This window comes from Macaca mulatta, chromosome 1 (genome assembly GCF_049350105.2).
Source record: "Macaca mulatta isolate MMU2019108-1 chromosome 1, T2T-MMU8v2.0, whole genome shotgun sequence".
In the NCBI taxonomy this organism is placed as follows: Eukaryota; Metazoa; Chordata; class Mammalia; order Primates; family Cercopithecidae; genus Macaca; species Macaca mulatta.
Genome location: NC_133406.1, coordinates 49,694,664 through 49,711,807, shown reverse-complemented (window position 1 = coordinate 49,711,807; position 17,144 = coordinate 49,694,664). Strand labels below are relative to the sequence as shown.

Genomic DNA, 17,144 nt, shown 5'->3' with positions numbered 1-17,144 from the left:
TTTATAAGGGGACTCGGAAGCCTGCATGCAGTTTTCCTGCAGAGTCTTGACTGAGGGCTAAGCTGCACATGAGCAGGGCAAATTTTGTGAAGTCTAGAAGAGGATAGATGCTATGGGACTGAGGCAAATGGAGATAGGAGAGTTTTGATAAGTCTGGATGACTTTGGATTTCTGGCTCAGCCATAGAAGAGATACCAAAGAAAGGTCATGTTTCTGGTATAAATACTATGTCTTGTCCTACTGCTAAGAAAGCTCTTGTCCTCATGCTAAGACAATTCTGAGAGACACCAGCCTTAATCAGAAAAAAATCAGGAGGATACAACAGTGATTTAATTCACTTCCAGAAAAATGATTCAATACTCTTTAAGGGAAGAACACATAATTTAGACTTCTATGTCTTCCTCCATGCTCACACGCAAAAAAAATTTAGTCATGTAAGGAGATTTTCATGACTCACTATCAATATTTTGTTTGTTGATAAAATATCAATAAAAACTGATCATGAGGTATCTAAAATGTTAGAAATAGCAGACAAAAACTTTAAAAAAGCTCATATAAATGTTTTGAAAAACACAAAGTTTAAAAAAGACAAGACAAAATTTAAACTATAAAAATAATCAAGTTGAAATTCAGGAAATAAAATGTAAAGTATTTAAAATAAAAAAATATTGGATAGTCATGGCAACAGATTAAAGACTGCAGAAGGGATGGGTATGCTAGCAAGCAGTTGGATAGAAGATAGATTTACTTAATCTAAATAAGGTAAGAAAGGAGAAAAAGAAAAAGAACAACAAAATGAAGAAACAAATAGAAAATAAATAATAAGATACTAAATCCAATTCCATATATATCAATGATGAGATAACATTTAAATGAGCTAAACATTCCAATTAAAAGTCAGAGATTATCTGACTGGGTTAAAAAGTAAAAACAGACTACATATTAACAATAAGAGACACATTAAGTGAAAAGCATCAGGAAGACAAAGAAAATGGATAAAAATGTTACACAGTGCAGAGGTTAAGCATAAGAAATCTGAATAAAAAATCTTCACATGGCTTGAAAAAGTAACTTCAAAATAAGGAGTATTTCTATTTTGTAATTTTTATGTGACCAATTATTACTAGTACATAACAATCCTAAACATATATGAACTTAATTTAGAGCTTCAAATTACATGAAGCAAGCTAATAGAACTAAGAGAAGTAGAAAAATTCACAATTTAGGTATAGATTTTAATTCTGCTTACTCATTAATTCATAGAAAAAAGGAGACAGAATATCAGTGACAATATATAAAACTTAAACATCATTAATTCGACTGAATTGAAAATTACAAAATGATCTACCAAACACATCTTTTCAAATGCACAAGGAATATTATCCCAGATAAACTCCGTGTTAGACTCATAATATGAGCCTAAATAAATTTCAGAAAACTTGGCACCTTACAGATATGTCCTTTGCCCACAAGGGGTTTGAATTAATAACTGACACTAGTAACATAGATAAAAACAAAACAAAAATAAACATTTTAAAATAAGCACACAATAACCAGTGTGTTTGTGATAAATATGTAATAAACACAATAACCTACATGTTAAAGAAATCACAAGGAAAATTAGGAAAATATTTATACTTGAATTATAGTGAAAGTACAGCAGATCAAAAATTTGTGAGATGCAGCTTAAACAGTGGTCAGAGATAATTTTATTACACAAAATGGTGGTCTAGTAAAAAAAAAAAAAAAAGAAAAAAAGAAAAAGAAAAAAAAAAACAAGAAGGGTATAAAAATTAAGATCTAGTTTCCACCTTAAGAAACTTGGAAAGAAGAGCAAATTAAATACACAGTCAGTAGAAGAAAAAAGTAAAAATAAAAACAAGAGGAAAAATATACGTAATAGGAAAACTACAGAGAAGATTAACGAAGTCAAAGTTGGTTCTGAAAAACATTAATAAAATAGAACCCCTAGCAAGAGTCTTTCACATTAGGAAGCAAACCATAAATATTAGTATAGATCTTACATATATAACAAATAAATGAATATTATGAATGACTTAATGTCAGTAAATATAATTTATATGACATAGGGAAATTGTTTAAAAAAACAATAAACCTATACCCAAACTGACACTTGAAGAAGTAGAAGATCTGGTAGCCCTAATTCAATTAATAGATTTTGTAAGAAAACATTTTTCTCCCCCCCAAAATACCTGGGACCAAATTTAGTAAATTCCATCAAACATTTAAGAAAAAAAAATGTATTTTAATCTTACACACTTGCTTCAAGAAAATTGAGAGGGGGTGAACACTTTCCACCTCATTTTATGAGATGAGGATAACTCTAATACCAAAACTTGACACTCTCCCCCATAACAAAATAAGTAAAGACTAAGAAAGAAAGGAAGAAAGTTACACAATATCTTTCATGACTATAGCTGCAAAGATTCTATACCAAGTATATTTTTTAAAAATCCAGCTATTTATAAAGAAGGTGCAAATATTCTGGCATTATGGCTGAAAAAAGTTGAAATAAATGTAGCTTTGTCTGTTCAACTCATTTTAACTTAGATTGCCACATTTTGTTTTAATGTTTACAGCTCTCTAGAACTATTCCTCATGGTCAATGACTATTACTAATATAAAAAGTTCCATATAAAATGAAACAAGAAGAATACATTTCTATTGGTAGAATTACGGTAATAACTAAGAGGTTTTACATTTATAACATGTTTAGAGGTTTTGAAGGTTAAGTGTTATTTATATACATTACCTCATTTAATTTTTATAACAGATACATGGAATATGTCTTATTTTCATTTTCTTAGATGAGAAAACTGAGATTCAGATAAGTTCAATTGCCCCAGATTTCATACGTGTGTGTGCGTGCATATTTTTTCTCAGGACAGCATTGTCCCCTTTGGTAGGCAGAAAAATAACCCTCCAAAGTTGTTCATGCCCTAATCTGCAGGACCTGTGTGAAAAAAAGGAACTGAATATAGTGCAGGACCTTGAGATGGGGGAGATTATCAGTGTAGATCCAATCTAATCACATGAGTCCTTAAAAGTAGAAGATGCAAAAGAGTAGATCAGAGAGATTTGACCTAAGAAGGACTTGACTCTGCTGCTGGCTTTGAGTATGAAGAAGATGGACATGACCCAGGAAATGTAGTATATTCTACAAGGTGGGTGTCTTAGTCTGCTTTGTGTTGCTATAAAGGAATACCTGAGGCTGGGTAGTTTATATAGAGAAAAGGTTTATTTTACTCATAGTTCTGCAGGTGGTAAAAGAAGCCTGCTGGCATATTCTTGGCTTCTGGAGAGGGTTTTGAGTCAAAACATGGTGAAGACCAAAGAAGAAGTAGGCATGTGCAGAGAGGGATCAAACCCGCGGGGCATCCTGGCTTCATAACAATCTACTCTCGAGGGAATGAATCCATTCCCCTGAGAACTAATCCAGTCTTTCAAGAGTGAAAACTCACTATTGCTGAAACTGCACCAAGCCAATCCTGGGGGAACTTCTCTCATGCTAGAAACAAGTCCCCTAGGTGCCCCCTTCCAACATCACCACATTGAAGATCAAATTTCAACCTGAGATTTGGGGTCAGGGGACAAACAAATCACATCCAAACCACAGCAGTGGGAATGATCCTCTGTCTGTAGCCAGCAAGGGAAGGAAGTAGCTGGTCTATAACTGCAAACAGCTTAATTCTGCCAACAATCCAAATGAGCAGAAACGGGATTCTTCCTTAAACCCTTCAGAAAAAGAACAGCCTGCTGACATCTTGATTTATTTTGATCAAATCCATGCTGGACTTCTTACACAACTATAAGATAATCAAATTGTGTTGTTTTAATCACTGTAGTTGTGGTAAGTTGATACAGCAGCAACAGGAAACCAATACAATCCTGAAATTATTCTTTTTGCATCACCATTTATTCCTCCTTTATATAGACCTTATCTTCTTTGTCATGAAGCATCAGTTTTTAATGTTGTAAGCAATCTTTTTCATGTATGAGAGTTCCAGGAACTTACTGTTTAGGAAATCAGTAGTTAGACAAAGACATGACAACCTACAGAAATCCCTAAGCTTTATAGTATGGAATGATTCCAGCCACTACCACGAGAAAAGGATGACATAGGGTCTCTTCTGCACCATGGCTTCTTCATTGGGATGTTTTCAACTGGACAAAGGGAGATCAATTTCTTTTCCTCAGTAAATTGACCATGAGCAACAGATGTTAGTAGTTACATATTAGTTAAGAAACTAGAGAGACAAGGGAAGGTTGGGCTCAAAAAGAATTTGACAAGGCATTGTAAAACTGACAAGCAACTTAGAGAACTTGTCTGCAGTGGTGAGATGCTGATAAGATAATTTCTAGTCAAACACAACTCTCCAATGAAGGCCCTATTGCTAAGTGATTCCTGAATGAGTCAGCAAACTCTGACCACTGAGAAGCAAGAGTGATCAAGTTGCTCTTCTTTCTCTAGCTCAGTTAGTGTATTATTTTTAAGATTGATTTCTCACCCTGAGTGATATGCTTTTCTCAGACTGTAAAAGGGAAATATAAATGAACAATGGTTCTTTGAGGCATTTTGATACATTGTACATTTCCTTCGAATACCTAGAAATATATAGGTTTTCAGAGTAAAGTTAATGGTCTAGCTACAAAATAATTGCCAAAGTGAACAACAGGGTGTCAGATTTGCTGGTTGTACTGTGGCTTATTAATAAGCGCATAAGCACCCACAGGGATTATTGTTCCTTAGAACGTTCTTATTTGATTTTCCTTCCCATAATTCCTTTCACCATCTGCATTTGAGAACTTGGGCTTGTATAAAAACAGTTTGTGCCATGAATTGTCCAAGACTATATTCCCTTAATTTTTGAAAACGAAATTGCAATATCCTCTCAAGACTTCACGTAAACCTGGAGCCTTAGACTGATGACTTTAGGAAATAAGTTGAATAAGTATTGCTTGGCTGCTGATTGACAGCAGTTTGAGAATTTATTTCTTTTCCATTATGTAACTGGAGGGATGGTTTTACTACTTAGTCTATGGTTTTACTTGTCTTCCCCCCCCCCCCCTAATTTCCCCTCCTCTGTCTTCTATAATGATCTTGGAATAAAATAAGGAGACAAAGACAAAACATGCTGACATGCTGTGTTAGTTCATTTTGCATTGCTATAAAGGAATACCTGAGGCTGAGTAATTTATAAAGAACATAGATTTATTTAGCTCATGGTTCTGCAGGCTGTACATGCATGGCAGCAGCATTAGCTCAGCTTCTGATGAGGCCTCAGGAAGCTTTTACTCATGGAGGAAGGCAAAGGGGAAGCCAGTGTATCACAAGATACGAAGCAGTGAGAAAAAAGGCAAGTCTCAGGCTTTTGTAAACGACCAGCTCACATGTTAATTGAAAGAATGAGAACTTGCTTATTACTGCAAAGACAGTACAAGCCATTCATGAGGGATTTGCTCTGTGACCCAAATGTCTCCCACTGGGCTCACCTTCAGCTTCAGAGGTCACATTTCAGCATGACATCTGGATAGGACACACAACCAAACCATATCACATGCCTTTCAAACACTAAATTGTAATTGAAGTATAATTTGAAACGTGGGACAATGTTTAGGTATGTAAAAGAAAGTCACAACAAAAAACAATAATCTATGCACTAACTGGCCTGAACTAAACTTTAGGCAGTTAGCCTTAGCCTCTGCCCAGAACTACTTAAAACAAATTCTTCTTGAGAACTTTCCCCTTGATAAATAAATTTAAGATAATGGAAACCAGCTATTTACTACCTATACTTACTTAATCTTGCAAGTTGCTAAAGTATTTGTCCTTTTTCTAAGTTAATATCCATTTTTTACTAGACTTAATTCTAAACAACATTCTCTTAATTTATCTGATAACTATCTTCAGAGCCGACAGATTCTTTCTAAGTTTTTAAATATAATTCTAAAATGTCTTATTTCTTATTGCAGGGTCAGTATCTTAGTATGCTTTGCTTGAGAGTTGCTATAAAGTAGATTTCTGAAGAGAATTTCTTGGCTAGATATTAAGAAATAACTGGAAGCAGGATAGCAAAATAATTGTGAGAAGATTTTCAGGTAATCTTAATTAAAAAGAAAGCAAAAAGTAGTCATATGGAAATGTGCCCTCTGCTGATATTAAAAAGCATACCATTGGGTGTTATTGATCTGTTTGTTTATGATAGAGTCCTGCCTTTCCCCATTTCACAATAAGAGGCATTTGTATCTTGTCCTTCCTTGTTCCTCAGTCACTATTCAAATGGAAATTAAAGCAAAGTTTGCACAATAAAATGCCAGTTACATTACAAGGAAAGAACAACCTGTTTCAAGGTCATATTTCCAAAGAGGAAAGTAAGTATGTTTTATTTGGCTTATAAAGTTGCACTGACCCAGTGAAAGCATAAACGTTTTCAATTTTAATCTATTGCACTCTAGCCATATGTTATGCATAAACATGGATTGATCAGTTTTTAAATATCAAATTATTCCTAAGGTGAGTTATTAAATAATCTTCATGAATTCAGGAGAATATGACCATTACTTCTATAATTAACAGATCAGAATTATAATAAATTTTTTGTACTGTCAGCTAAAAGAAAATGCCAAGAAGCCAGATAGCTGAAATTGTTATTTATTAAAATAACTTTTTAACCTACCTTTTAATTACTGATTTAAAAAAAAAAAAAAAAAAAAAAAAAAAAAAAAACAACTTAGTCTGAACCTGAGAACTGTGTTATATATTTAAACAGTATTTACACAAGTTAGGAGTTTTGAGTGTTCATTAAGGTCTTAGCACATGCTATAGGCTTTTTATTGGCACAATTCCATTTAATTTTCACATCAGCCCTATGGAGTAAGTCTTGTGCTCATGTTTATAGATGAAGAAGTTGACGTTCAGAGAGTTAACTTGCATTAAATCTTACAGATGGTAAAAGATAGTGCAAGTTCTTGAACTCAGGTTCATCTTATTTAAAATTACAGGACCTTTACAAGTAAACTGCCGTAAAGAAAAAGTCCCTACTGTTGAGGAATATGGAGATTAATAGGCAAGACAGGCATGTATGAACCAAGGACTGAGGAAGGACAATTGAAAGAGTGATTTATTCTGTCCAAAGTAGCAGAGGAAAATCAGCTTGCATAAAATTCAAGTAGAGGTCTTCCAGAAAATAACATAAACATTATTTCAAATAGAGTCCTTCACTAATTCACAAGCATGAGTGTCGACTCTGTGCCATCTGCTGTGCTCTGAAATATTATGCAAAAGCCCTTTGTTACCACGGTTAGTCTTGTGCTTGATACAGATACTCAAAGTGAAGTCAGCGTACTAATATCAAGAAAAGTGCTATGTATGTTCTGAGTGCTCACGATGCATTAACTAAAGTGAATGGATTTTGTTGGCATAATATGAATATAATAGTAAAGGAAAAATACGAATTCAAGAAATGAATAAAGGATGGATGAGAAAGAAGTTTATTAATTAACATTTTAGGTAAATAACTTTTTAAAAAGTAATGTGCAATGCTGTGCAAGATTATCCCAGCACGTTAGTTACTTCCTGTTTCTCTTACTTACTTTGGGCAGCTGCATTAAGTCAGTTCACAATGGAACCATTTCTCATACAGAGGCAGTAACTTACTAAACAGTCCTTTAGAAGGCGGCAGTGGTGAATGCAGCTGCCAAAAGTGCTTGATAGAACCTGGGATTAGAATTCACACTGGAAGAAGCTGGCTCAATGTGTCATACAAATATGAAATGCTTGTAATTGCATGTTTCTAAATTGAAACTCTGGCATCTGTTGGAGTATTTTTCTGATGCCAAGAAACCAAATGAAACAAAAAGTCAAGAAAATCTGAAGTTGGAAACCCAAGTACCGTATAATATCCGAAGTACTAAGTTGCATTGTTTCTTCTGTAACATTAGACTTTGTAGGTCTGATTTGCCATAGAATGTGGTTTCTTTTGCCATAATGAATGGTTTATGTGATCCGTTATAATTTGGACTGGATTTTATTTATTTTTAATCTTTAGATAAATTAAGAAGTTGAGTGCTTGTTGGCCAGGCATGGTGGCTCACACCTGTAATCCCAGCACTTTGGGAGGTCAAGGCAGGCGGATCACGAGGTCAGGAGTTCGAGACCAGCCTGGACAACATGGTGAAACCCCGACTCTACTAAAGATACAAAAAATTAGCCGGGTGTGGTGGTGGGCGCCTGTAATTCCAGCTATTCAGGAGGCTGAGGCAGGAGAATAGCTTGAACCTGGGAGGCAGAGGTTGCCGTAACCTGAGATTGCGTCATTGCACTCCAGCCTGGGTGACAGGGTGAGATTCAATCTCAAAGAGAAAAAAAAAAAAAAAAAGTTGAGTGCTCATTATGGTTTAGCTTGAGTCAGAAATTTAAATTTTTAGAGCACTGGAATTCTTTATCTTGCAGAAAATTGGTAACCAAAAATTAGGAACTGTAACTTGAAAAGCCACAAGGTAAAAAGTGTAAGAAAAAGTACTCATTTCCTTTCCCAAAAGTGAAGTACACATTTCCTTCTAGTCTTTACTCAAACTTAGCAATACGTATTTTCCAAAGTATAGTCAGTTTGTATTTTTAAATCCAGGATGTGCAATGACTTACATATTCTACTTCCATCCTACATGTTACAAATTATTTTCAGAAATTACTTAGAACCACAATTCGGAGTGTAAAAAGTTCAAGTAAATAGTTATTAATAAAAAGGTTAAAACTATTGTAGTTTTTAGCAATGACTGGATAAAAGGGTACACACGGAAGAAGAACAGTTATGTGGTAGTGGAAAGATTTTCTAATTGAAATTCCCCTCATGAGATATAACATTTTCATTCAGATAAGCACTTATCAACAATGTGAGCTGGTTAGAACATCTTTCCATAAGTCAGCCTTCCATATTCTAGGTGTGCACTTACAAAAGCCTGCAAAACTTTTGATAATGTTTACGGCTGACAAAAAATGTTCAAGGCCCGGTGCAGTGGCTCATGCCTGTAATCCCAGCATTTTGGGAGGCTGAGGCGGGCGGATCATGAGGTCAGGAGATCGAGACCATCCTGGCTAACACAGTGAAACCCCAGCTCTAATAAAAATACAAAAAACTAGCGTGGCGTGGTGGCGGACACCTGTAGTCCCAGCTACCCGGGAGGCTGAGGCAGGAGAATGGCGTGAACCCGGGAGGCGGAGCTTGCAGTGAGCCGAGATCGCGCCACTGCACTCCAGCCTGGGCGACAGAGCGAGACTCTCTCCCCCCCCCCCCCAAAAAAAAAAAAAAAAAGTTGAAACTTTACTCTGTTCTTTTTTTACAAGTCTCGTTCATCCTCCTCTGTTTTGCATGTATTACAGGCATCATTATCTTCCTATTACAATTAAAAGGAAATCTAGAAATCTTTGGATCATCCTTTTTTGTTTCCTATTCCTTCATCTTGTCACTCTATAACATACATACACATTGATTAAGTCAATAAGTTTATCCTTTTTTTTTTCCTAAGAGGGTCCTTACTTTGAGTTTAGCTTTTATATAACAACCTTTTAGGTAGTTCATATTACATGCATGGAATTTTACCTTTCTAACCATCAGTTATCTTTTTAACAAACAAAGGCTTCCAAAGTTTGTTCCCAACTTAATTATATAATGTGTTTATTACTCTTTGCCTCAAAGTAAACTTACTGCTTTTCCAGATCATGTCAAAATCTCTTAGTACTCTAAGCGTTTCCTTGCCTTTATCTCAGGAATTACCTTTTCTTTTGCCAATTGAATTATTGCATACATCTATTTGATCACTTTTAGTGATCTTCTAAAGCCTACATGATATACTGCAAGTTCTATATAATATTTTAAAAACTATTTAGCGAGTTATTTTAGAAGTTACATATTATACAGCAGTGTCATTTTACTTTCAAGGGTGCCTTACACAGAGCCATATACATATATGTAAACAAATAAAAACACATATGTGTGTATCATATACCTCTATATTTTATTGGCATCAATTGATTTTATAAGTTCAAATTGATAAAATTAACTTTTATAAAGCCAATCAAGTGAGAAGATTGATAAAACTAAATTAAAAATTTATGATTATGAATAACAGATATAGTTTGATATTTCATTTTTGATTTATTACTACTTTTTAAATTTAAATAGCCCTTAGAAATTACTGGTTTATATATATGTAGTATTAAACTACAAATTTTTATTATTCATTTTGAAACTTCAGACAAATTTGACAATAAATAGAAATAGCAGAAAAAATATAGACTTATAGCTCCATCGAACCAAATAAGAAACAGAATTTAAATTATTGATGGACTTCATTGTGTTAAAATTTACTATATAACATTCTTGAGATCATTTTCCAAAGTATTTTATTCTACAATACATTTGGATTTACAGACATATTTTTCAGAAGGTAGTACAGAATGTAGTACAGATTCAGAAGAAGGCAATACGCCCCCCATTCAATTTCCCCCTCTTATTAACATCCTACATTGGTATGGGACATTTGTTGCAATTAATGAACCAACACTGATACATAATTTTTAACTGAAGTTTATACTTTATTCATTTTTTTAATTTTAAAAGAGTTAAACTATGTGACTAAAATTTGAATAAAATAGAATTATCAGAACACCTCCCTGAATCATTTGATTTTTGTGGAATAGAGCAAAAATCAATGACCTTTCTGTTTTGGTCTCATGGATATACTGTCTGTCTCCCTAACCCACCATCCGTTTTCAAATTGTATTTTTCAGTGGAGAGTTATTTTGGTTTTAATTCCCTAACTAAATTACATTGTTTAACGCCCCATTCCTATACTGATTCTCTGCATGGATGGTCTCCTTCTCTCCTTGTTCAGCTAGTGAATTTTGATTAATCCCCTAAAATCTAGGGTAAAAACCATCTATCATGTGGTTTCATTCCTAAAACTGCTAATAATCAGTTTATGATGGTTCTAGTATTAACTGTTTTTGTCAAACTGAACACCAAAATTTCCACTGTATTTGGTTTGATTTATCACTTCATTTCCCATTTGACTAAACTGAATAAATTTTGTTTCCTTTTAATAGATATACAGAATTTGAGAAAAGTATACGTTTTGCAGCATTTTATAAAAGAAAATTTTATAAAAGGAAATTTTGTAAAATTTGATAGAGCAAGGTCTTTCTTGAAGTGTGTGTGTGTGTGTAGGATCTTTCTCTTTAAATACACACACACACACAAACACACACACACTCTTCTCCTAGAGTCAAGTAAATAGAAATAAACTGAATTTAACAATTGCAACCAAAAGACTTGTTTTAGGTGATTATTTTAAGCTTTATAATTTAATATTATTATAAGCATTGTAATAAAAAATAATTTTTTTTTTTTTTTTTTTGAGACGGAGTCTTGCTCTGTCGCCGAGACTGGAGTGCAGTGGCCGGATCTCGGCTCACTGCAAGCTCCGCCTCCCGGGTTTACGCCATTCTCCTGCCTCAGCCTCCCGAGTAGCTGGGACTACAGGCACCCGCCACCTCGCCCGGCTATTTTTTTGTATTTTTTACTAGAGACGGGGTTTCACCGGGTTAGCCAGGATGGTCTCGATCTCCTGACCTCGTGATCCGCCCGTCTCGGCCTCCCAAAGTGCTGGGATTACAGGCTTGAGCCACCGCGCCCGGCCATAAAAAATAATTGGATTAGGAAAGATTGAGTAAAATAATACTGGTAGTATAAATTTTGTGAATTCAATATAATATATTTAGCGTTGTAATCATGACAGGTGGTAATATCCAGTGGGTTAGTGCTGATTTCTTTAAGCGTGTCTCTTCTTGATTTAAATTACAGATAGTTTGCCGCTCTTTAATATTATTGGTAGAGAAAAGAGAGAGTAGCAGATTCGATTTTGTCCTTTTGCTTTTTAGCACTTTTAAAGAAGAAAGATTACAGAATGCTAGATGAGGATTTTCTATAGGACTAATTACCCTGCTAAATCTTTCTATGCTTTGAATGAGTAATGAAACTATGATGAAATTATTATATACCAATTTATTAAGTGAAAACAATCCTGTCTATATGTTATTGTCAATTGAAATTTTAACCCTCTAATTGATCGTCATCCAGTTGTAAGTAGACTGGAAACAGAAAAAAAGATTATTAAGCTGGTTAGTAATTATTATTTTTTATAATAGCAGTTATCATTGGCATTTGTGTAGTGTCCAAAATTTATTGACTTCTTATTCATCATCTCATTTAATCCTGACAGGAATCTATTTCTGTTGGAGCTAAAAACGTTATCTTCATTTACAGTCGAGGAAGCTAAAAGTCAGAGTGATTAGGAAGCTTAACTGAGATTATACAACCATTTATGTTTTAGGAGAAACCTAAAACTCAAATTTCACTGGAATTCTGGACTAACTTCTAGAAACAAATTCAGTTATATTATTTTCCAGGGGATGTGCTAAGTTTAGGAATCCACAGATGAAAAGACGTATGTTTCCTTCTAATACTTACATTATAAAGAAATTAATCCCAGTCCTATTTGTTTTTGTTGTTTTGTTTTGTTTTGTTTTCTCCGTCTCTGACTGGTGAAGAGTCTAAAGGGCAGTGTGGTACCAAAATGTTGAATATAAGAGGAGATTTTAAAATAAACACCTTTTGGGGACATGAATTATGGAAGCGAGTTTTACACCAGTTATTGTAATTAATCTATAAAGAACATATCTGAAACTGAACCAAGACAGTGGGAGCAAGAAAGTGAGTACGGGGGAAGTTTGACATAGATTTGGCAAGAATTTTAACAACAGTTTAGAAATTGTTGTATACGGGGGCTGGACACAATGGCTTACACCTGTAATCCCAGCACTTTAGGAGGCCTAGATGGGCGGATCACTTGAGGTCAGGTGTTCGAAACCAGCATGCTAAAAATACAAAAATTAGCCAGGTGTGGTGGCGCATGCCTGTAATCCCAGCTACTGCAGAGGCTGAGGCAGGAGAATCCCTTGAACCCAAGAGGTGGAGGTTGCAATGAGCCGAGATCATGCCAGTGCACTCCAGCCTAGGCTACAGAGCAAGACTCTTGTCTCAAAAAACAAAAACAGAACAAAACAAACAAACCAAAAAAAAAAACAAAAAAGAAAACAAAACAAACAAAAAACACCAAAAAAGGAATTGTATACTGGAAATGAAGACAAGTGAATACAGAAGTTGAGGAAGGCTGTTTAAGTTACTTTTCCCAAAAATAGGAAGTGATAGTAGCTAGCATTAGAGTGAAATACAAGGAATAAATGTTAAACTGTGTCAGCACGAACTTTCTTATCACTACTCTCCATTCTCATTGATCACATCCTTACCTAAGTTTAAGCCTTGATTTCTCTACCTATAAATATTACAAGTCAGAGGCAGATATCTGCTTTCATTGGCAGAGGGAACGTTTTCAGGTATCATCTACTGATACAGAATTTTTATATCACTAAATTCAGGAGAACATGAAAAGGTCACCAAGACCTTATAAAGAGTTGAACAATTAAGGAAGGGAACAAAACAAAAAAAAATTACGTCAGAAAAGAAAAGTTGTTGTTACATTAAATGGAGCACAGTATTTGAGGCTGAAATACAGATACTCCACTCCCAACTGATCTGGCAACAGGAATCCTTTCTTCCAGTAGACACCTTAAAATTGTGAAAGGCACGGGCAATGTTACAAGGAGTAGTTAGAGTAGTCTGGCTAACCTCATCTTGGAAGGGTCTTGGAAGAACTGGGAAATGATTGTATTTTAGACAAAGACTAAGGTAAGAAACTGGACAAGTTGAAGGTACAAAAAAACAAAAGCTCTGGGCTTGAGGTGAATGTTTGTCAATGATAAAGCATTGCTTTTTTTTAGCAGACTCTGACAAGTTCAGGGCGGAGAATAATAAATCTGTGATTGCCTAGCCACATCACCTGCTCAGTTCAGTCTTTCTATCTGAAAGAAAACATAGAATGAATAAAGATAATAAAGTTCACTCATTTGCTACCTTATGTAAATTGATCCTAAAGAGTGACAGTCCAGGGGGCCTGCCTCCTAAGCCATCCTGTATTATCATAGTGTTCGAGAGTCAAATGAAGTCTTGATGCTTGTCCTCACCCTCCATCTCATAGACAAAGCTCCACCTTAAATACACACTCGATTCTCAGCATTTCTACAAAATTTTGCTTTAAAAGTAGACAATTGATGTGAAGTACAGAATGAAGAATTTATAAAATTTTTTAAAACTGTGTTTTTGTGGGTTTCCTGAATGTCCATCAAAAGAATTACTTTATATTTTTAATCCCTGAACAATGAAACTAACATGAATAGTTTGTTAATCATGAATTTAATGAAACCGAGGGTTTCATTCAAAAATCGGAAATATTTAAAAATTGAAACTAGCTACAGTATAAATAACTAACATTTCATCCACAGTAGGTAATTCTAAACAAAAAGAGAACCTTAAAATTTTCCATTATTTGAATTTTCTATTATTTAGTTACTTCTGTTGATCAGAAAATTGAATTATTGAAAATTAACAATCAGAGAAAAATTTTGTGACTTATTGTTTCATATAATTACATGCACAGTTTGTGTCATTTTCCATTAAGCAATAAAGTATTTGGTGAAAGTACCACTAACCTCTATGGGAAAGCAGTTTGTCAAATGATTCACCCCATTTCACTGCCTCTTCAGGGGAGACTCTGTACGAGAAACAAAATGTTTTATAATGGAGTGTGCAGAAAGTCTGTTTATGAATCTGTTCTAACATATGCTATTGTACTGCTCTTTTCAATTTTATTTCACAGTTTCTCCTTTGATGATAATATAAGGAAACTTGTATTTACATTAGAAACTTTTAAAACATTGTTCAATTTTCGTTTAGAATTTGTCTGTTGAATAATGTGTTAAAATAACATTAATTTTTTTCTCACGGATATGTGAGTTGTTTTATTTTTTAATTAAAAATTAATCCTTTGTTAGGTTAAAAGGCACAGAGAACAAATATAAAGAAATCAGGTCTACTATCTGTTTAAATTCAGCAAGTAGAAGAAACTAAAGTGACAGTATCTTTCAGTTAAAAATAAAAGATTATACTGCAATTTCCTTGAAGTTGTAACCACACTAGGCTGCAATTTTTTTTTTAACGGATACAGGAAGTTTGACTAATAAAGTGTCAAAGGGATAAGAAATATAAGATATTTGACTACAAGAAATATTCTAGAGATGCTGATAATGTGGAAAATTGAATATATTTTCTTGGATTTTTTTTATTATACTCAAATTTGGAAGAATTTGTATGAAACTAGTTTATACGGTTTTTGCATTTTCTTTTTGAATTAAATAAATGCTAAGTATTAAAAGACATTATTTGTGCTTTACTTGCTATAATGAGGGTTTTTTCAAACTACTGAAGAAAGAGATGAATAGATCTCTACTATGACAACATTGCATTGTGAAAACTCTTAAATTAATGAGCATTTTATCAGGTTATAAGAAGTAAAATATATCATTTAAAACTGACAGGTATATAATTTTAAAAGAGCAGCTTTAAGTGTTCACGTGATTATTCAATGTAAGCGATTTAATTCAAGTGGTTTAATTGTATGACATATTTCTAGTCTCTTCAAATGAAATTTCTAACTTTCCTTATACTACTGTGTAATTTTCAATAAAACAGAAATCCCTAATTGCATTTTTCTTAAATCGTTAATGATAGAATCAGCAAAATCTTCCTCAAAATACTGAAAATGTATTCACCTTGTTTCTTTGGCCAAGTGCCCAGATCTACTGGAGCAGGTGTCTTCATGAAACTCAGGTTTCTGCACAAGAAGACTTAGTCTATTTCTTTTTTCCTTAGCTCTGTAATAAAGAGGCCTTCGTGTCAGGACAATGTAGATGACAGTTAAAATCTCTTCTGTAGACTACCAGAAAATGTTGTAATTGGTAAATACCCACGCCTACCCAAACCCACTCCCACACACTTAAATACTGTATTTGTGGAGGAATTAGGCTAACATATGGAAATGTTTCTCCTTTTGTTCACCGATAATCAAGTATTTGAGATTATATTTCAATAAAGATTGTACTAGTTCCTCTGTGTGGCTAAAATTGTTACACTTTTTTTTTTTTTTTTTTTTTAATGAGAACACTAGATTTCACAGTTAGTTGTTTACACCTAAGAAATAAGAAGGTGTTTTTTCCCCAATTAAAACAACGCAATCAATGTATTTTCCACCCAATAGTTCAAAAACAAGTGGTAATGAATCTTCAACCTCAATTATACTTTTAAAAGTATAAGACTGACTTAAAATTGTATAATTTTACCTGATTTTGGCTTCTTTGCTTGTTTCTTCTTTTCCTGAACCATGTATTAACTTGAAAAAAGTTTTTTCTTTTGATTCACACATATTTATTTGAGAAAAGAAAAGCAATGTTGTTTCCATCTTCCCTCTAAAATGAAGAGATGTCTAATTTATTACATCCTTCTCTAGTTCGTTTGTTAATGCTATTCCATACGTATACATAGTATAATAAAAAGTTATCACAACTCTTGTTGAGCTGTGTTTCTTTCTGCCTCTGCAGAAATGCAGAACTGAGGAAATGAAGTACAGTTTGGTCCTAAGTTGTTTAGGGAAATGATACCACAAATTTGCAAAATGACTCTTGGTCTCCAAGATAAAGACTAGTATTACCACAGTGCAACTTCTCGTTCAAGTTTGCGCAACCAGAATGGTTCTTTAATAGACTCAAAAACACTGTCATTTCCCACAGGAACTTTTCAAACAGTTAAGTGTGTGGACTGTGTGTTAAAATGTGTTATGACAAAGTATTATATCAAACACTAGGAGATATTTTCCCCAGTTCTTAAAAAAGTATTTTTCTTACTGTTGTTACATGAGTTAAGTAAATCATATTTAACTGACATAAGATTATGTAATGTTAATCACATTGGCTTAACATATTGTAACAAAATAAGACAATAGATCGGAATTTTATGGTTAAAAAAGATCGTAGAAAGCATTTAATTTAGTAGTGTTGGGCCGGGCACAGTAACTCACGCCTGTAATCCTAGCACTTTAGGAGGCAAAGGTGAGCA

The 17,144-nt window shown here is 33.9% G+C and overlaps 1 protein-coding gene across 1 annotated transcript in view; it reads right to left on the bottom strand.

Annotated features, from left to right (window-relative positions):
- The window catches only part of RGS18 (regulator of G protein signaling 18), a 28,514-nt gene extending 11,740 nt beyond the window's left edge, over positions 1-16,774 (bottom strand). The window contains exons 1-3 of the mRNA XM_001113061.5: positions 16,373-16,774; positions 15,806-15,907; positions 14,687-14,748 (exon numbers count right to left, since the gene is read on the bottom strand). Coding sequence (XP_001113061.1) covers positions 14,687-14,748; positions 15,806-15,907; positions 16,373-16,491 — 283 coding nt within the window. The 5' untranslated portion in view covers positions 16,492-16,774. The remainder of the gene's footprint in view (positions 1-14,686; positions 14,749-15,805; positions 15,908-16,372) is intronic.
- Between the last annotated feature and the right edge of the window lie 370 nt (positions 16,775-17,144).